The following is a 21,919-nucleotide window of genomic DNA, read 5'->3' on the forward strand; positions in this document are numbered from 1 at the left end:
GCTACCAGAGCAGCCAGGCTTGGCAGGCAGCCGTGTTGGAGCCAAATCTCTTCCCCAGAGAAGAACCTAGCAGGCAGCAGAGACTATGGAGCTAGCCTCGGCTCGTCTCCTCAGAGGGCAGATTCCCTGGAGGGGACTACTGCTCACAGGTAAGGAGACATTCCTCGTGGTAGAGAGCAGGGGAGCTCCGAGACTGGATGGGGTCTTTTGGGAGAGGAAAGGAACCTGAGGAGGGACATCTGGCTTCTGCTTGAAGCCTGACAGCAACAGGAAGCTCTGGGTGAATGTGAAGGGGCAAGTGGTGAGGAGAAACTCCGTTGTTCCCCGTTGTTAAGTTTATCGCACTGGCCAGGGCATCCTGAAGACTGAAGTCCACAGCTCTGTCAGGGTGACCCCGTGTAAAACCCAACTGGGGCAAGTAAACAGCATCATCGGATGCCACCCTGAGAAGTTTGCAAATAAACCCTAGCCTCCGGGACACTGATTCTCACGCAGGTATATGAGCCTGTGCCAGGCAGCGGGGGTTAAGCCAAAATCAAACTGGTCCTCCTCACAGCCCTGGTTCTCCTGATCAGAGAGACAGACCAGCGAGGACATCTAGAAGGTGGGGCCGGGTGGACAAACACTTCAGGAGAAACGAAGCAGGCAAAGGTCAGAAAATGAAGACTCGGGGTCTTTAGAGGAGGAGGTCAGAGAAGATACCCTACACTCAGCAAAGATTCTGTGTGTGAGCAGGGATCTGAGGGCAGTGAGCAGGACCTGTGTGAACTCCAAGAGACCATTTCCTACAGGGGGAAGGGTCAGCACTGCTGAGGAACGGAGGTGATGCTGGCCGCCACCCAGTAGGACACTCGCTCACAGCAAGGCCGAGAGTTGCGAAGGTCCTGATATTGATAGATCTTTCTCTCCTCCCTCTTAGCCTCACTTTTAACCTACTGGAGCCCTCTCACCACTGCCCAAGTCACCGTAGACGCTGTGCCACCCAACGTTGTTGAGGAGAACAGCGTTCTTTTACTCGCTCACAATATGCCGCAGGAGTTCCAAGTCTTTTACTGGTACAAGGGAACCACTCCGAATCTAGACAGTGAAATTGCACGATATATAAGATCCGATAATGTGCATCAAACAGGACCTGCATACAGCGGCAGAGAGACAATATACAGCAATGGATCCTTGTTCTTCCAAAATGTCACCAAGAAGGACGAGGGAGCCTACACACTAACTGTGATAGATCAACAATTTAATCCTATACAAACGTCTGTGCAATTTCGTGTATACCGTAAGTATTTCTCTGTAACCTCCGGGTCGTGGGTTCACACACAGAACTGCCAATCCTAGATGACTCTACTATGCCCCCCACATTGTGGTTCGAGCACTTAGTACAGGACACGCCGAGTGGAGACGAACAGAAACAAACCGGGATGCCTCGCTTGGACCCACTCTTTCAGAGAAGAGACGGTGAACTCAGTCTGAGGATGTCAGACTCTGCCCAGTATCTTAGGACGCTTATCCTAACGTGGCCTTGAGAAGGACCCTTCAGGACTCAGGCTTGCCTGGCTGAGGGAAGCATGAGATTCTCCCAGAGGCTTTGCTCCAGACTCTGTCCCAGCCTGGACGCAGGGAGCCTGGGAGGCTTTGAGACTGGGCTGAAATTTGACCTCTTGTCAGAGCTGACAGGGACAATGGCCTATCTGCTGGTGACAGTCAGCCTAGTGAGAGCCATGTCTGAGGCAGCTCACCTGGGTATCTCCTTCTGAGACTTAGTGTGCTCACATAGGTGGAGAGGTATGAAAGCCGGCCAGCCAACTGTTCCAATGCTCCTATGAGACGTCACCGAGAGCCCTGAAAAGACGGGAGGGGACAGTGCACAGTGGCAGCTCCTTGCTCTCCAGGGTGTCCAGCCCAGGGATCATTTCCTGTCAGCAAGTAGTCACCGACTCTGGTTCATGGAAGGTCAGGTCGTTGTTCCTGTTTAAGGTTAATTCCCAGGCATGGCAATGATCATTTACCATGTGTCCTGTTAGAGGGAAACTGAGGCAGGGTCGCACAGGCCCTGGGTGGCACGAGCTTATCTGTCCAGGGCCACACCCTGCAGACCTTATGAGGTGTCCTTGCCTCGGAGAGGATCTGTGGGTTCAGAGCTGTCCATTTCAGGCTTGTGCGGCTAGAGTGGAAGTCTGGTCCAGGAAATGAAACTGTCATGAAGTAAGTCAGCTTTACTCAATAGAGCCCCAGGCCTGCCCAGCCCACATCCTCTTACTGGACGCGGAATCACAGGTTCCCAGGTTTGCTGGGGTTGCCCCTAACCAGAGGATGAAGGAGAAGGCTTTGCTTTCTCCCACTGACCCTGACCTTACTTACTGAGCCAGAGTCTCCTGACGGGGTCAGTGGAGATTAAAATCGGGTCAGGTAGGAGGGAGGTCACAGCAAGGCTGAGACCATGACAATTTTATACCAAAAAATCAGATTTTTTTATACCCTTGTCAGAAACAGAATGTAATGGTGGCTACCAGGAAGAGTACAGTGGTAGTTGACAGGATACAATGACAGGTTCGAGCTGGACAGGGTACCCAAGATTAATGTCTAAGACTAATTGTTCTGCCCAGGTCTTTATGCTTTGCTGACTTCTAGAGAATGCAGAAATACAAGGAGAGCTTAGTGACTCCACTACCTGAGGGAGGGCATTGAACTGAAAGGGCCCCAGGAGCCATGGACTCTAACCTGAAAACCTAAGATGTGTGCTTCTTAGGACCAGGCTGAATCCAAGAGCCCCTGCCATCCCCTTTTGTTTTCTAAATTTCAGGGGATGCAAGTCAATCTTTACTGTAGACAATGCAGAGTAGCAAATTAATCTTAAGGCTTCCCAGTGTAACAACAGCAACGACAAATTCCCAGGGCATTCCTACGGGCCACGGTTCAATGGCAGACAGAAAAATAAGGACCAAAAGCCTTTGCTACATTTTATACACACATGCCCTCAGACCCAGCGAATTTCTGAATCTGCATGATATAACATCTCTCTAATGGACCGTGACTGAATGTTTTCAGGGAGGCCTCAAAATTCCTTCTGCAGCAGGTTTTGCCATCCTTGCCCAAATTTAATTTTTTTTTTGAGATATATGAAACAGAAGAGAAAATTCTGTGAGGAGTAGCCACACCACCCTCCTCCCACTCCTTTGTTTTAAAATAATGTTGAAGTTGTCCATTGGCTCTTTCCACAAAAGACTGGCCCTGAGTCTTCTATGGGACGCCTCTGATGTGGGTTACCTCAAACTGTTGGCCAAATTCCAGAAAACGCTTGGCCTTGTACACAATGGCGTGCCCAGTTTTTAATGTTTTACGGGTGTCTAAAATAGCGAAACCTCTGAGTAAAAGGGGGTTAACATCCTTAACTGCTTCTCCAGATGGGGGACAGTAGTAATGAGTAAAGAATAAGTGTCCAGGGGTTGGGGATTTAGCTCAGCGGTAGAGCACTTGCCTAGGAAGCGCAAGGCCCTGGGTTCGGTCCCCAGCTCCGGAAAAAAAGAAAAAAAAAAAAAAAGTATAAGTGTCCAGAATGACACAAACACATTCTAATTTCCCAAATCTGGGGACATAAGGAGCACCCATGTGACAGATAGGACTTGGCAATAATCCGTGGGGAGTCCCAGCATAAGAGGGTAGAGGTGGGTATTAACTCTTACACATGCAGGACACCCGTTAACTATCAGGACAGCCTGCCCTTTGGGTGGTGCAGACTGGTTTTAATGCTGAAGTGTTTAGATAGAAGTGTATGTGGGATTCTTGTATTTTCTTTAGGTTGTTAATTCCTAGGAGAAGAGTTAGTGTTAAAGGGGGGATCTGTCTTTGCATTTCCCTCGAAGGTCCTGGAAGATTAGAAGGTGACCTGATATGGCCAAAATAGACTGGATTTCCTGGCGTCTGCTTTTTCTGTTGAATTAATTGTAATAAAACGAGCAGAAGTGCCGGAGGAAGTGAGCTGCACTGTTTCTAGACACTGCCCAGCCAGCACTGAGCATTGTGAGTCTGAGTTTGAGTCCAGTGGTTGAGGCTTCCATTGTGAGGCGATGTAAGTCATGAGCAATCTCATCCATTGTGCAGAGGCACCCAGGTGAGGAGAAACCCGGGAAACACCACTAGAAACCTTACACAGTTGTGGCGTCTACAAATACTACTTGTGCAGAGGGTAATGCCTGGAGCCTGGTTCTTTCTGGAAATAAAATAGAACATGTTTCGGGGCTAATAGATGTATCCGTTCTATTGGTCCCGCAGCAATCCTGTGGGGGTTCTGGGGGGAGGGATTCCTAACAGTGCAGGGACAGCTAATGGATCTGAGCTGTGCTGAAGGTGAGCGTTTCCAGCTTGCCGTGATGATCTGTGAGGAAGCTCAGTCCGCTCTCTGGGAGAAGGCTCAGGATCCCCCTTAAGGACTTCACAGGAAGGTTGCAGTAGTGGAGTAGGTTTAATTTTTTCAGGAGCTGTAATCAATCCATAAGGAGTTAATCCAATTTATACCTCAGAAAATAAATTTCCTGGCATTCTATTAGTCTCAGCAGGCACGAGGTATTACCCATGTAATGTAATTACAATATTAGCAATATTATTTTATTATGTTGTTAGTAATTTTTATATTATCATATTTATTATGTTGCTAATAATCTTATTTTATTTTATTGGCATTTAATAAATGCAAGAGGAAACAGCCCTTTAGCTCTCCCTGAAGCAGCAGCAACGAGGTTTTGGTACCAAGTTGAGGATTTGCCTTCCTTGAGGCATAACTTTCCAATGATGGCTGAGTTAATAGAGGGGGCAGAACTTTTGCAATCATGGATGCAAAGGAATGGCGTAGAGACCTCCCTTTAACCTAAGATTGTAAGAAGCCTCTCCTGAGGAATAGAACAGCCCGTACATCACTATCTGCCCCCTTCTCATTGAGTGACTGCCAACAGTTGACGCACCGTCTGCCCTTGGAGGGCTACAGTCAGAGATGACCCTTGAGTTTACGGAGGCCCAAGATCGCACCGAGGAGAAGGTAACCATTAGCATCTCCCTAGGGTTCTCAGCGTGCCAGTTGCGTGACAATAATCTTCCCGCCTCTCCATCACCCGCCAGGCGATTGGCGGTCTGCAGAAGATGAGATCCCGCCTCTCCATCACCCGCCAGGCGATTGGCGGTCTGCAGAAGATGAGAAACAAAAGTCTAGATGTGGCTCATCGAGCCCTGGGTCATTTAGGAAAGTTCCTCTGCCCTTTTCCCAGAATGTGGTGCCAAAGCGTTTGTTTTGCAGTGCCAAAGCGTTTGTTTGTCCCCAAGCCTCAGGAGGATGTGTCATCAGTCACTAGCATTACTATGCATGCCTTCTCCTGCTAACACTTCAAAAGCCGTGGGCACATGATCTTCTGGATTTCTAATAGCTTGGTCCTGACAACTTGTTGAATACTCGGTCTTTTACACTTATTTAGTGTCACCCCTGTCAGACAAGCTTTGCTGAGATCCTCCAGTCAGAGGGAACAAAATAGCCAGAAACAGAATCAAGCAGACGCTGTACGATTGGCCCATGCTGAGTACAAGCCTGCTTGGGAGGCTAAAGAGTCTTAAATGAACTGGACTATAGTTTTTAACTCATTTCCCTAGGTTAGCAGGATCCAGCATTCACTCACCGGGAAAAGAAAAAAAAAAATCCTTCCACGTCTTCTTCCATGCCTGGGCTCAGTACAGGGTCTCTGGTCTGGGAGACCAGTATGGTGACTGAAAAGAGTTAATTTTTACAGAGAATGAGAAACCTTTGCAACAATGTTTTCTGATCGAAAGCAGTCAGTCAAGAGATGCTGTGAAGCAGCTTCAGACAGACAGTCCCCGCCTCATCAGGACCTGACTGACAGACAGGGGCTGGGAGCAGAGGGAATTGGAGCTGGAGGTGCAGGGGCAAAATCCCCACAAGGAGGAGGATGAGGACCTTCAACTCCTCGCACACAGAGACTAGATAACGGATCCTCAGGGTTAATCCAGCTTCTGTTCTCAGTGTTAGCTCTGCTCTTCCCAGAAAACTTTCACTTTTAATTTTAACGGTGTCCCTTTTCTCTCTCACTGTTTTTCTTTCTTTCCACAGCCTAAAAGTATCACTTGCATTTAATTCTCCTTTGATTGCTCTTCCTAACTGGGACCAAGTTCTGGGAAAGAAGGCTGATGTTCACTCGTGAACCCCAGAGATTTCATCGGCTGATGGTGTCCCGCTTCACCTCCCTCCGCCAGCAATAAAGTCAGCAAAACTTCTACAAACAAATGTCGGCTCCTTCGGCTCTGCCTGTACCAGTTTCACCAACGATCACTTAGTCTCCTGCCTGATTATACTTGTGTACACACCACCCCCAGGGGTTTCTCTCCTTACTTTTTAAAAGTTTTTCATAGATACCCATATTTCGGGGTCCCTGTTCAGGGCTCCACTTGTAAGTGCACATTGCTTCCTTACCCAGCCAGCGTCACCTGGCGATGCTCAGAAGGGATGTACCCAACAGCCCTGGCAAGACTGAGGCTGAGACAAGTTTATTCCAAGTGATCAGATTTTTTTCTGAGATAGGGTTTCTCTGTGTAGCCCTGGCTGTCCAGGAACTCGCTCTGTAGACCAGGCTGGCCTCGAACTCAGAGATCCACCTGTCTCTGCCTCCCAAGTGCTAGGATTAAAGGCATGTGCCACGACGCCTGGCTGGCAATCAAACTTTTTACACTCTTGCCAGAAACACAATAGAATGGCAGTTGCCTTGATACAGTGATGTTTGCAAGTCACGAAGGGTACACAGATTAACGTCTAAGACCAATTGTTCTGCCAAACTTTGATTTGTTTCTCTGGCTTCTAGGGAATACAGAGACACACGGGTGACCTGTGTGTTTCCCTGTCTGAGGGGAGGCCTCAGTTTCTCAGGAACTGAAAGGTACACATTGATCCCCAGGAATCACAGACTCTAGCCTGGAAACCCATAATGCATATCTCCCAAGGCAGCTAGATCAGGGCAACTCCATGATTCCCTGTGAGGCAGGACACAAACTGTGTATGGTTGACAATATTTGCCTGATGGCCAATCTATATATTCATGAAAGATGAATATATAAATGATGATGCCATCTACATTGTGGACAGTGGACAATTCCAATTAATGGTGCTAAAAATTCACACTTGTGGGGCTGGAGAGATGGCTCAGGTAAACAGCACTGGATGCCCTTCCAGAGGACCCATGTTCCATTCCCGGTGCCCACTTGATAGCTCACAACTGTCTATGACTGCAGTTCCTGGAGCTCCAACTCCTCTCCTAGCCTCCTCAGACACCAAGGCTCACAGGTGATCGCAGGCAAGCATGCAGGCAAAAGGCTCACACACACAAAGGTTTTAATCAGTTTTAAGGAACTGACACATGAAGGCGGGATCTGCTGCAAAGGGATCCGAAGGGACTTGAGGGTCAGACCACACATCGTAAGTCCAGCGGCATCACACATTGACCAAACTCAGGTTGTAAGTCGAGGTGGTCTGTGCCTGCCAGTTAGTGAGGAGGCTGATGCAGGAGGATCGTCTGAGCTAAGAGCTTGAGACCAGCATAGGCAACAAAGCAAGACCCTCGTGACACAAGGGGAAAAATGTACAGACTAGAGAGTGGTCCAGAGAAGACGCGCGCTTAACACGCAGGAGGCTCGGAGAGTGAGACCTGCACCACAGAAGCAACGTCACAGCACCACGGCCCCGGTTCACATCGGCAGATTTTAGTTTTACCTCAGTTTCTCTCTATATACGTGTGTTTATATGGGGAGGGGTGCACGTGACATAGCATTAATGTGGAGGTCAGAGGGCAACTTGTGAGAATCGGTTCTCTTCTTCTACCATGTGGGATCCAGGGATCCACTCGGGTAGGTCGTGAGGCTTGGTGGCAAGTGCGTTCAAGGGCTGAGCCATCTCCATGCTCCTCTACCTCAGTTTTTTTTTATATACACACATATATATATATATACATACATGTCTGTATATACACATGTGTGTATGCATATACACTTATATACATGTGTGGGTGTCACATCCCTCACAGACACACAGAGACACAAACATACTCATATGGACACACACAGATACACACACATACACACACACACACACACAAAGACAAACATATATACAGACACACATACAGATAGGCACACATAAACACACACATGTATACAGATATACACAGATGCAGACACATACACAGACGCACATACAAACACACACATATACACAATAAGACATACATGCACACACATATATACACACACAAATACATACACGCATATACACACATACACATATATAACACATACACACATATACACACGCATACACACACATACACACATACACACACACGCGCGCACACACACACATATACATAAACACACACATACACACACATACAGATACACACACATGCACACGCATACACACATACACATATACACATACACACACATGCACACACACAAATACACACACATACACGCATATACACACATACACATATATAACACATACACACATATACACATGCATACACACACATACACATATACACACATACATACACACACACACACACACACTCATTACACTTACCCTTACTAAAACAATAGCCACTTCATTGCCCAGTTCAAAACCCTTCCTCTTCCCCTCTGTCAGTGGGAATTCAAGTCATTTTAACGGCACTGGGAAGTGGTTTCAGATTATCCTAGAGAGCCCGCCACTTCCCAGCAAACGACTCTCCAGCCTTCAACCACAGCCTTGGGGAAATGACCAGAAATGGGAAATAAACCTAAGCCGAGCACACGATCATCACAGCAGCCCTGATCAGAGGAAAACTGGAAACAACCAGACTGCAAACAACCCTCCATCATCTGACACTGTTTCTGACACAGGGGCTCACGTAGCCCAAGTGTCTTCGAAGCTAAGGATGGCCTTGAACCCTGGTCTTTCTGCCTCTGCTTCCCAAGTGCAGACACGACAGATACGCCCCACTTCTCCTGGCTTGTTCTGTTTGATTTAGATTTCAAGATGAAGTCTCACTCTGTGGCCCAAGCTTTCCTGGAGCTGGAGGCAATGACCCCAGCCTCATTGTCGAGCATGCTGGGGTCACAGGCAGGGGCCCCAGTGCCCTGTGACAGCAAACGGCTCCATGGCTGTTCTCATGAGACCATCCCCCTCACAAAGCCAGTGTGATCCCCATCTCAGCACTCCTTAGCTGCCATTAGGTCTCTGCGGGGGGCTGCGCATGCCCAGATTCCCTCGGGAAAGCAAACATAAATGGCAGTACAAGGGGCTGGGTGTGGATCTGATGCAGGACTCGCAGACACCCACGGTGCCCACATGTGGCCAGTCCCTACCTGCACCATTCACTGTGTGCTGTTGCTTACCCTGCGCTGTGCAGAGCGGTGTTGCTGAAAATGCCAAAGACGACAGGTATGCTGTCTCAAATTGATAATATCAATACTCAGGAGACTGAGGCAGGAGGATGGCAAATGAGGTCAGCCTGAGCAGCACAGCAAGACCCTATCTCAAAACGAGCAGCTGTTGAAAGACTCGGAAGACACCCCTGTGGTTAACAGTCAAAGAAAAGGAGGACATGTTTATATGTTGGTTGGAGAAACTGGGCGGGGCTGTGTGAAATGTCTTACAGAAGAATATTGCTGGGCTGGAGAGATGGCTCAGTGGTTAAGAACACTGACTGCTCCTCCAGAGGTCCTAAGTTCAAATACTGGCAACCATATGATGGCTCACAACCATCTATAATGGGATCTGATGCCCTCTTCTGGCACACAGGGGCCTCTTCTGCATGTGCTGATAGAGGACTCATATACATAAATAAATAAATCTTTAAAAAATATATTCTTGAATGACTATCATACAGGGCCAGGACAGACAGCAGGAAAAACTCTTTGAGTTCATTTTTTTTAAGATTTATTTATTATTATATTTATATAAGTACACTGTAGCTGTTTTTCAGATACACCAGAAGAGGGCACCAGAACCCATTACAGATGGTTGTGAGCCACCATGTGGTTGCCAGTATTTGAACTCAGGACCTCTGGAAGAGCAGTCAGTGCTCTTAACCACTGAGCCATCTCTCCAGACACTTGAGTCCACGTTTAAAGTGAATAGAAGTTAATGAGAGGGGGCAAACACTGAGTGAAGCTGACAGTGACGGTCTCTGTTGTCAGCATCAGCACCAGCAGATGCCACCACACAGGACACTAATGACAAAAGCAGCAGAGAGCCCAGGATGCACTGAAAATGGAAGGTATTGGGAGAGCTCAACAAGCCAGCAGCAGAGACTTAAGACAGGACACTGTAGACAGCACTGAACTCAAAGATGGTTTTGTATCCTTACTAACAAGTGTCTTTCCAGTTGTGCGTTTGAACTTTTAATGACTGAGCCGTCTCTCCAGACCTGCTGGATCTTTTTGAAAAAGCCAAGTTCTCAGCTTTCCTGTTAGGAAACTACTGTAGACCTTCAAGGCTTTATTGAGAGGGCTGGGGAGATGACTCCGTGGTGACAGCACTTGCTGCTCCTGCAGAGAACCTGAGATTAGTACCTGACACAGAGCCAGTAACCACAGCTCCAGGGGACACAACACCTCCCTGCCTCCTGGGGCACCTGCACTCACCTGCACAGAAATACATGTGTACAATAGCACTCCTTTAATCCCAGCACTCAGGAGGAAGAGCCCGGTGGATCTCTGTGAGTTTGAGGACAGCCCAGTCCTAAGAGTGAGGACAGCCAGAGCTACATAAAGAAGCCCTGTCTGGAAAACAGGGCTTTTCCTCAGTATACCTTAAGATAAGATTTACTTTGATCATTTAGTCAATTAATTAATTAAATCTTATCTTAAGGTATGCTGAGAAAAAATTAAGCTTGCTTTAAAAAAAAAGTTTAAAGCAGGCTCTAGAGTTCTTCAGACTTCTGCTCAGAAGCGGTGTAGCTGGGCCGTGTGGAAACCTATTTCAGGTTCTTGAGTTGCCTCCATGCTGGTTTCCGTAGCGCGTTTGCACTGCCATCGACGGCCTCATCCTCAACGGTGCTTCCTGTCGTCTGTTTCCCTCGTGTGTTCATTCTGACTGCGGTGACATGGAATCTCAAAATCGTTTTAGTTTGCGTTTCCCCGATGGCTGAGGCTGCTGAGTCCATTCTAAAATAGACATCAGCTTTTTAGATCCCTTCTTTGGAGCGCTGTCTGCTCGGTTCACTCGACCTTGTATCGGCAAGCACCTGAAGGGGGATGATGTTCATTTTTGCAATTTCGCCTATTTTGGAAGTATATATATTCCATTAAAGGTCACAGTATAAATGGTTTTGCAGGATACACACACATAAACACACACACACACACACTATATATATATGGACCATTTGAGAAAGAGATTAAACGCACACAAAATTATCCTATCAATAAGTGAGCTAAAGACCTAAACAGATGGTTCTCAGAAAGAAAATGCAAATACCAAAATAATACCCGAAAAGGCCCTCAGCATCCTCAGCCCTAGGCCGTGGGGAAATGCGCAGTAAAACTGCTTTAGAGTCCATCTCCTGTGTCAGAATGGCCGTCAGCAACAAAACTAAGGACAGCAGTGCATCCTCCTGGAAAGGACGTGGGGAGGGAATGAGGGAGTGTAAGCCAGCACACCATCTGTACATCGGTCTCAGAAAGCTAAAGTCAGAGCGCCCCTGTGACAGAGCTAGCCCACTCTTGACCATTTGCCGGGAAGACTCCAGTCACTGGAGATGCAGGGACAAGTGTGATTGCTGCTGTGCTGTTCACAGTGGCCAGGAAGTGGAAGCAGCCCAAATGCTCCTCGACGGATGAGCAGGTAAGGACTGTCTGTGGGGCAGCCATGCAATGGAATATTATTCAGTCATGAAGAAGAACGAAATCGTGACACTCACAGGAAAATGAGCCAGACTCAGAAAGATAGATGTCACACACCATCTCTCACATGCAGAGCTCAGATTTAAAACCGTGTGTGTGTGTGTGTGTGTGTGTGTGTGTGTGTGTGTGTGTGTGTATGAGAAAGAGAGAGAGAGAGAGGGGGGGGTGGTCAATCTCCACATTGTAGTCTACCATCTTAAAAAGATTCTGGAGAAGAAAGGGAAGCCTTAAGACACAGTTTAGACTGTGTCCTTCAGAATGAGATAATACAATTAAGCTACAATTTGGAAAACTATGAACAAGGCTAAGCTGTGTCTATGTCTCCAAGTGGTGGGATGAGGAAACCCATTTTTGCCTGATTCACAATTTTCCATTTAAAAAAACTGCAAAATCAAACTTTTCCTGACCATCTGTCTGCCTGCCTTCCGTGGACTTCTGTTTCGGAGCCCCTGAACCACCTCCTCACTGGGAGTGAGGAGGCACTAATGAAGCCCACAGCAAACGCTCTGTTTGGAAGACAGAAAGACAACTTCTTGCCCAGACAACCGCTCGCCTTCCAGCCTTCCAAGACTCTGGTAAGAACCAGATAATTCTTGTGAGATGATTTGCAAGTTGGGAAACTACAAGAAGAATTTGCAGCCAGGGGCTCAAGCATCTGTGGCCGCAGCTACTTGGGAATCGGAGACAGGAGAATTCATCTTGAGCCTGAGATTGGGGGACCTGTCTGGATAGCACCTCTTATTCACGAGAGTTTCTACAGTGACAAACCCTGTATCTGCAGAGAAGCAGTAAGAGGCCATAATTACTTTTGTCCTTTGGACAAATGAAGAACAAGGATGCCATAAAACGGAAATTCATCCAAGAGCCTCCCGAGAGATGACAAGGAGGCTAAGCCCACGGGCAGGGCCGCTGTGCTTACAGAGGTCCCAGGCTCAGGTCCCAGTGCTGTAACTCCAGTTCCGAGGGACCCATTGTGTCCTTCTGACCTCCAAGGGCACCAGGCTCTGCAGGACCAATCCTTACACATGCTCCAGCAGCTCATAGGTGGGGTAGATGTTGGAGTGGGCCAGCTCAAAGTCCTGATCTGTATCTAGGTGGTAGTTGAGTTTGTCAGCCCTGCCCATCCGATGGGCGGGGCCAGCTCCCCACACTGACTTGGGATAGATTTTTAGGGGGTGGTTCTTGTTCTGGGAATAAGAGTAACAGATGAAGTAAAAGTGTCGTAAAAACAAGTTTATTTTAAAACTAGGATTTAAAGCATTTGCAAGGGTGGGACTGGGAAGAGAGGGGATAGGCTGATCAGGATGTAAAGTAAATAAAAATAGATTCTTAGAAGAAAAAAACATGCATTTGATAACTGGGATATTACACACGTATTCACATTCATTTGTGTGCCAGGAAAATGGCTTGTAAGCAAATGGACCGAAGAAGTAAACTGGTGTAGCCATTGTAATATCTAACAAAAGAGACTTCGAACCAACAGTAATAAAAGGAGATGCAGAAGGATACGCCATACCCCATCAAAGGGAAAATCCACAAGGATGAGCTCTCAATTGTTAACATCTACACTCCAAACACAAGGGTGCTCGTGTCTGTAAAGGAAAATCAGCTAAAGCTTAAATCACATATGGACCCACATACGTTAGCAGTGGGATACTTCAATTCCACACTCTCACCAATGGACAGGTCATTCAGACAAAATTAACAGAGAAACAATGAAACTAGCAGACATTATGACTGAAACGGACCTAACAGACATCTACAGAACATTTCATCCAAACACAAAAGAATATACTTTCTTCTCAACACCTTAGGGAACGTTCTCCAAAACTTACCACATTCTCAGGCACAAAGCAAGCCTCAACAGATACAAGAAAAATAAAATAGCCCCTGTATCTTATCAGACCACCACACTTTGAAGCTGGATTTCGACAACATCAGAAACAACAGAAAGCCTACACTCATGGAAACTGCACAACTCTCTCCTCAATGACCACTGGGTCAAGGCTCGTACTAGCGACTTCATATCACTCCTGAAAGCTCTAGAACAAAAGGAAGAAAACACACCCGAGAGGAGTAAATGGCAGGGAGAAAGTCAAATTAAGGGCTGATTTCAATAATAAAAACAAAAACAATACAAAGAGCCAATGAAACCAAGAGTTGGTTCTTTGAGAAAATCAGCAAGACAGACAAACCCTTAGCCAAACTAGCTGAAAGGCAGAGAGACAGTGTCCAAATCAACAGAGCCAGAAACAGAAAGGGAGGCATAACAACAGGAAATAAAAAGAATCATAAAGAAGTTCTTTATGCTCACCACCAAATTGAAAATCTGAAAGAAATGGATCATTTTCTCCATAGATACTGCTTACCAAAGTAAATCACGATCAGGTAAGTAATTTGAATAGACACACACAACCTTTAAGGAAATAGAAGCAGTCATTAAAAGTCTCCCAAACAGGGAGGAAAAAAAAGCCCAGGGCCAGATGGTTTTGGCATAGAATTCCAACAGACTTTTAACAAAAGCTAATAATACTAATACTTCTCAAATTATTCCACAAAATAGAAGCAGAAGGAACAGTGCCAAATTCCATTTTATGAGGCTACAGTCACCTCACACAACACAAAGATTCAACAAAGAAAGAGAATTACAGGCCAATTTTCTTCATGAACATAGATGCAAAAATCTTCAGTAAAACACTTGCACACTGAATCCAAGAACATCAAAAAGATCATCCACCATTATAGTGTGTAATTACATATATATGTATATATATAATTATATATACACAATCCATGATATGACCACTAGGCCCCCACCAAGGTGATCTTCCCATCCCCATGGGGAGCCCCACTGTGGTCTGTCCCAGTTCCCGGTTAGCTGCTGAGGAACTGTTCACACTTCACCCTCTGCCCCCTGCAGCCAGCCTCCTGAAACTGACTGCTGCTCGCTCTGGTCTCCTTTGCCCCATGAAATGAAAACTTGTAATTTACCAGCCAGATTTATAACAGTAAATCCTCAAGCCCCCAAATGATGGCACAAAGAACTCAAACCTCAACTGATATAAACAGAAGCTGAACACCTAGATTGGGCAAACGTGCTCTACGTCATTCAATTGTCCATCTAAGAAATCCCGTGACTTATGGCTCCTACACCACACGTTTCTGGCTTATCATCCTCACCTTCAGGGTCCATCTTGTCTCTCCCATCACCTCTCTCTCTCTCTCTCTCTCTCTCTCTCTCTCCTCCCTCTAAACCTTTCAGCTCCGCCCCCTCCTTCCACTGCTGAATCACAGGCTCTAGTCTTCTCTAAGATTTCACTTGACCTCACCTGAGTACAGGCACACCAAAAATTCTATCAGGGCACTCCTGGAGCTGATTAAAATCTTTAATGAAGTAACTGGATTCAAGATAAATTTAAAAAAAAGAACAGTAACTCTCCTATACATAAACACAAACAAACTGAGAAAGAAATTAGGGAAATGACAGTCTTCATAAAAGTCACAAGTAATACAAAATATCTTGAGGTTGCTCTAACAAAGCAAGTGAAAGACTTGTGTGAAATTAATTTTAAGTCTTTGAAGAAAGAAACTAAAGAAGATATCAGAAGATGGAAAGATCTCCGATACTCATGGATTGGTAGGATCAATATAGTAAAAGTGGTCATCTTATCAAAAGCAATCTACATACTCCACACAATTCCCATCAAAATCCCAACGCAACTTTTTACAGACCTTGAAAGAACAATACTCATTGTTTTTCGAATGGAAAAACAAAACAAAACCAAAAACCCAGAACAGCTAAAAACTGTCTATCGGGGTTGGGGATTTAGCTCAGTGGTAGAGCACTTGCCTAGGAAGCGCAAGGCCCTGGGTTCGGTCCCCAACTCCATGAAAAAAAGAATCAAAAAAAAAAAAAAAACTGTCTATAATGTCTGGAGGATTACACCATCCTGGCTTCAAGCTTTACTACAGAACAGCAATGATTAAAAAAAACTGTGTTATCGGCATAAAAATAGACAGGTTGATCAATGGAATAGAAACAAAGACACAAACATAAATCCATACACCTATGGACACCTGATTTTTTATAAAGAAGCCAGAAATACACAAGGGAAAAAAGAAAGCATCTTCAAGAAATGGTGCTGGTTCAACTGGATGTCTACATGGAGGAGAATGAAAATAGATCCTTTATCCTTTATTTATCCTCCTGAAAAAAAAATGAAACAACAACAAAAAAACTCTTGAGTCTGCTAGGTTGTATGGCTCATGCCTTTAATCCCAGCACTCTGGAGGGAGAGAGGCAGGCAGATCTCTGAGTTCAAGGCCATCCTTGTCTACAAAGTGAGTTCTAGGACAGCCAGGGCTACCCAGAGAAACCCTGTCTCAAAACAACAAACAAACAAACAAACAAACAAAAACTCAAGTCCAAGTAGACCAAAGACCTCAACATAAACCCAGATGCACTGAACCTGATAGAACAGAAAAAGGGAACAGCCTTGAACTCATTGGGACAGGAGTCGACTTCCTGAACAGAACACCAGCAGCTCAGTCAGTAAGATCCACAACTAATAAATGGGACCTCATGAAACTGAAAAGCTTCTATAAGGCAGAGAACACTGTCAACAGGACAAAACAGCAGTCTACGGAATGTGGAAAGACTTTCACCAACCCCACATCTGATAGAGGACTAATATCCAAAACATATAAAGAACTCAAGAAACTAGACATCGGCAAACCAAAAAACCAAAAAAAAAAAAAAAAAAAAGGCAGTACACATCTAACAGATTCTCAAGATTCTCAACAGAGGAATCACAAATGGCCAAGAAACAGAAATGTTTGACATCCTTAGTCATCAGGGAAATGAAAATCAGAATGTCTCTGAGATTCTATCTCACACCGGTCAGAGTGGCTAAGATCAAAACTCAAGTGACAGCACACGCTGGCGAGGATGTGGAGCAAGAGGAACAATCCCACACCACTCATGGGAAAATACCCAAAGGACACTCCCTCCTACCACAAGGATGCTTGCCCTTCTGTGTGCATAGCAGCCTTATTCATAATAGCCAGAAGCTGGAAACAACCTAGATGTCCCCCGACAGAAGAATGGATAAAGAAAATATGGTACAGCTACACAATAAAGTATTACTCAACTGTTTAAAAAAAAGGCATCGTGACATTGGCAGGCGATGGATAAACTAGGAAAAAACAGTCATCCTGGTGGGGTACCCTTCATCCTGAAAGATAAATGTGGTATATATTCACTCATGAGTGGATACTAGCTGCTAAGTAAGTGGGAAGGAGAAATAAAATAGATTTTGCAGGACTCAGGGAGGGAGAAATTGGGAACAAGACAGATCCAGGGGAAAGTGTGGGGAGAATGAAGAAATTGGAGGGCACTGAAGGGGTGGCAATGTGAAACGGAATGCTGTGGAAACAGGATTTTATGAGAGTGATCCTTGCAAGGACTCCTAGTAATGGAGGGTTGGGAGCTCGAACCTGCCACCTTCTATAACCAGTCAGCTTCCGACACCAACCCAAACACAAAAATAAGTAAAAAATTTAAAACATTCTATCCTGCCTGTAGGATGTGCAAGGCTAATGGATGCACAGACCTTGTGTGAGCGGCCAAGCTTTGAGTGACTGGTCTGCTCTGAGGCCCACAGCACAGAGGGAGCCCATGCATGACACTGCCTGGATGACCAGGAACCAGAAGCTGGAGAGCCCAGAGACCTAGGCTAGAAAAAAACATCAGCCTAACTGTGGTGGTGAACATCCTTAATCCCAGGCAGAGGCAGGCAGATCTCTGTGAGTTCGAGGCCAGCCTGGTCTACAAAGTTCCAGGACAGCCAGGGCTACACAGAGAAACCCTGTCTCAAAACAAACAAACAAACAAACAAACAAAAAAGAAAACAGTCAACAAAATTATTCCTAATGATATCCTGCTATAATTATACAGCCTCAGAGAATCTTCCTCGGCACCTGATGGAGGAACAGAGACCCAAAAAACCGGTGCAGAGAGCGCCCAAACTGCACATTCCCGTCAGATCCCTTCCCTTAGAGGTCAGGACTCCCACTGAATACTGGGAGGAAGAATTGTAGGAACCAGAGGCATCCGGGACACCACAAGAACGTGGTCCACAGAATCAACTAAGCAGGGCTGAAATGTACTCCCAGAGACTAAAACAACAATCATGGAGCCTGCATGGGTCTGTGCTAGGTCCTCTGCAAATAGGTTACTGCTATGTAGTTCAGTGTTCTTGTTGGACTCCTAACAGTGAGAGTGAGTGTGTGAGTGAGTGTGTGTGTGTGTGTGTGTGTGTGTGTGAGAGAGAGAGAGAGAGAGAGACAGAGACAGAGACAGAGACAGAGACAGAGAGACAGAGAGAGAGAGGTGTCTCTAACTCTTTTGCCTGCTCTCAGGACCCTTTTCTTCCTACTGGGTTGCCCTGTCCTGTCCTAATATGAGAGTCTGTGCCTAGTCTTACTGTAACTTGTTATGCTGTGTTGATATCCCTGGGAGGCCCTTTCATAAAGAGAAACAGAGGAGGAGAGGATCCCCAGGAGAAGGGGGTTGAAGGGAGGGGAGTGGGAGGGGTGGAGGGGAAATCGTGATCGGGATATGTTGTATGAGAAGAATTCAAACAGAAAGAAAAAGTTGTATGTTAAAGTCATAGCTACAGGGGTTGGGGATTTAGCTCAGCGGTAGAGCACTTGCCTAGCAAGCGCAAGGCCCTGGGTTCGGTCCCCAGCTCCAAAAAAAAAGAAAAGAAAAAAAGTCATAGCTACACCAGACAGGTTAGGTTCTCCCTCTACTCTGTTCTCACTTTGGCCACAAATCAACACAGGTGGGATTCATTTTCTATCGAGATCTTTAAAGCCTTGTTACCTGATGTGACCCATCACCACCCAGCAGTGATGTGTTATGAAATCGTAGCATCGGGGTGGATGTGTTGGGGCCAGCCTAAGCAACAAGACCAGAGCAGCAAAGGGACAGACATGTTGGGAGGGAAGGGAAGGGCCTTTCAGGTCCCACTAGAAGTATCAGAACTGTATTTAAACAACAACCTTGTGTGGTCTGTAAGCTCGTCTCTAAAGTGTCTTCTAATCTGGATGCAAGTGTTTCACGCTGACCACAATTCTGTCACTCTACAGAGAGCCAGAGTGAGGGGTCGGGGGACAGGCAGAATGACACAGTTGACTTGTCACCTAATGCATCCTTTCTAATCCTAACAGCCTGTCTGCCTAGCTCACTAGGAAACGCCAGTGAGGCAGTGCTGCCACCTTGTGACTGTGACTGGTAAAACATGTGTAACCGTTCTCATTGGAAGGGTGACGTGCTGGGAAGGGGCGGGGGGGGGGGGGGACGCCAAGTCACAGAGATGAGGAGTGAACCTTAACCTCTCATATTAAATGCGAGCAAGTGTCAGCCCACGTGGTAGAGAATTGCTATATTTAAAATGAGCCCTATTTTTTTTTCTTTGTTTCATTTTATCCATCATGTGGGGTGCACATGCGCACCTGTGGAGCTCAGAGGACATCCTGCAGAGTCTGCTCTCTTCTTTCCTGTTAGTCCAGGGATCAAACTCAGGTCCGTAGGTTTAGTGATGACAACTTCTCTGAAGAGTCATTGTGGTGACCTTTAAAGAAGTTTTTGATTCCAAACAACTTGGTGTCGGTGGAAAACCTAGGTTCCATGCCAGGCTCTAACGGTGCAGCCCTTAAAATCATCAGGAAAGGTGTTTTCAGACATCTGGCCTTCCTGAAATGCCAGGAAATAAATGTAGAGTTTCCCTGATCGCTTACGCTCTGTGGCGCTATTTCATCTTGTGCTCTCTGTTCAATCCTGGCCCTGGTCCCAACAATTAACCAGTACCTGAGAACACCCACCATGAGCCCCTCCATCTCTTTCCAGAGTCATACTCTGAAGCCCTGCGCTCTCCTGTCACTCCCCATGGCCAAGCACGGAGACCACAGCGGACACTGAATTCTAAGACAGTCCAGCCAGAGCAGCAGTACACAGGACAGCCTGCTTCCCTCCTGAACCACGTTCGCAGTTAAAAGTGGAATCCCGTAGAGTGCTTGCCTAGCAAGCACAAGGCCCTGGGTTCGGTCCTCAGCTCCGGAAAAAAAAAGTGGAATCCCACATCCGCTGTATCTTCCCACCCATGCCGTGGCTAGCCCCAAGCCTCTTTTCACAGATCCTTTTATTATTTTTTTCCAGGCAAATCTCACATCATCACTAAAGCTGACAAGGAGACCACAGGAATGGCTGCTCGAAACCAAGACGCTGATTTGACTCTCCTAAGGTGTGCATGTCTCATTTGCTTCTGCTTGCTTCTGCCAAGCACCAAATTTGATTCCTGTGTCCGATTCTCCAGCTGCTGCTCCTCTCTCCCTGTTCTAACTGTTCATCTCTCCCTCTCTACTCTGTAAGTCTCTCTCTCCACCTCCTACAGCTGTCTACACCCTACGCCATCTCTCCCACACTGGCCTGCTACACCCAACCAAGTTATGAAAGACACTTAGCCTGTCCTTTTCCCCCATAAACCTCAGCTGCTCTTCTCTCTGTGAATCTCTCTGTGTATCTCTCTGTCTCTGTCTCTCTGTGTGACTCACTATGTGTGTGTCTCTCTCTCCCCCTCTCACTCCACCTCTCCCTCTCTCTCTTTCTCTACCTCTCTCTCTCCCAAGCTGCCTGATGTGTGTATTACTACAAAAGCCACACTGGCATACCAGGAAGCTCCTTTTGCCCCTCCCTGAGTCCAATCACAATAACAGGGGATGCTTTTCCTCTGCACTTTCGAATATTTCTTTCTCAGACAAATTTCCCCTTCTGCTTGGATGGAAATTCTTGTCACAACACTGTCCACCCCCAGCTCAGCTCTTTCCCACAGGAGACTACCACAACCTTTCCCTTGCCTCTTCCATAGAGGCTGCCTGCATTCCCTTGGCCACTAAGCTCTCTCAGCTCCCTCTTGGAGCTTAGAGGAATTCCTGGAATTTTGTTTTGGAACAACCTCCTCCTTAACCACAAACAGCTTGGCCTCAATACAGATCTACAACCAAAGAGTGGCAAGTTCCATATTCAAATTCTCTCATATGATAACAACCTGGCCACCGCGCAAACCAGCGAGCCTAAAATCTCTTCTATCTAAACTTTCTGAGGTTCTACTTCCTATTCTTAAAAATCTTTTCTAGGGGTTGGGGATTTAGCTCAGTGGTAGAGCACTTGCCTAGGAAGCGCAAGGCCCTGGGTTCGGTCCCCAGCTCCGGAAAAAAAAAAAAGATCCAAAAAAAAAAAATCTTTTCTATGATTTCTTTGCTCTCTGAAAAAAAAAAAACCCTCTTAAAACTCTGCTGTAAACTCCATCTCAAGGTCTGTAAGATCATTGGGTATGGTTTTAAAAGTCTCTACAATCTGTAATAAAAGGCTTAGAGTAAATAACTTACACGTGTGTAATCCTAATTTGCTACAGGTTGCTATATATGGGATTCAACTCTTGTTTAGAATATACTATGTATGCAACTTGGCTTCAAGTCTAGTTTAGAAATAGATCTACTAAAAAAATGGATATTTTAAGTAGCAACCACACAATCAGTGGCCATCTTTACTAAGGTCAAAGGGGACAGACAGTGTGACTTCATCATCTTAAGATGACGTGTGATATAAACCAAATAGAGTAACACCTGTAAAACTTCCTGGTCCTAATGAGCCCTCAGTTTACCATTTCAGACTAAGGAAGCAACAACAGGCCTCCAACACGAGGCTTCTAGAAAGTTTTGAATAATAAACAACATGTGTGCGATCAATAAGGTTTGATAACTCAGGTGGACAAACTCCTAAAGTCTATTTGGGTTCACAGCGACCGACTCAGCATGCAAGCCTAGCCTCCTTTTCTTAGCTGACTTTGAAAAGACAGCTATTTGCAGAAACCAAGTGTGCAGGAAACTGTGATATTCTGTAATAGCCCACTATAGAAAA

General features: G+C 46.0%; 1 protein-coding gene across 1 annotated transcript; it reads left to right on the plus strand.

Annotated features, from left to right (window-relative positions):
* Positions 1-4: 4 nt before the first annotated feature.
* Positions 5-6,281, plus strand: Ceacam4 (CEA cell adhesion molecule 4). The gene is made up of 3 exons (NM_173339.2): positions 5-149; positions 920-1,279; positions 6,110-6,281. The coding sequence occupies exons 1-3, from the start codon at positions 86-88 to the stop codon at positions 6,112-6,114; spliced, it is 429 nt and encodes a 142-aa protein (NP_775461.1). The 5' UTR covers positions 5-85; the 3' UTR covers positions 6,115-6,281.
* The last annotated feature ends 15,638 nt before the right edge of the window (positions 6,282-21,919 follow it).

This window comes from Rattus norvegicus, chromosome 1 (genome assembly GCF_036323735.1).
Source record: "Rattus norvegicus strain BN/NHsdMcwi chromosome 1, GRCr8, whole genome shotgun sequence".
Taxonomy (NCBI): domain Eukaryota; kingdom Metazoa; phylum Chordata; class Mammalia; order Rodentia; family Muridae; genus Rattus; species Rattus norvegicus.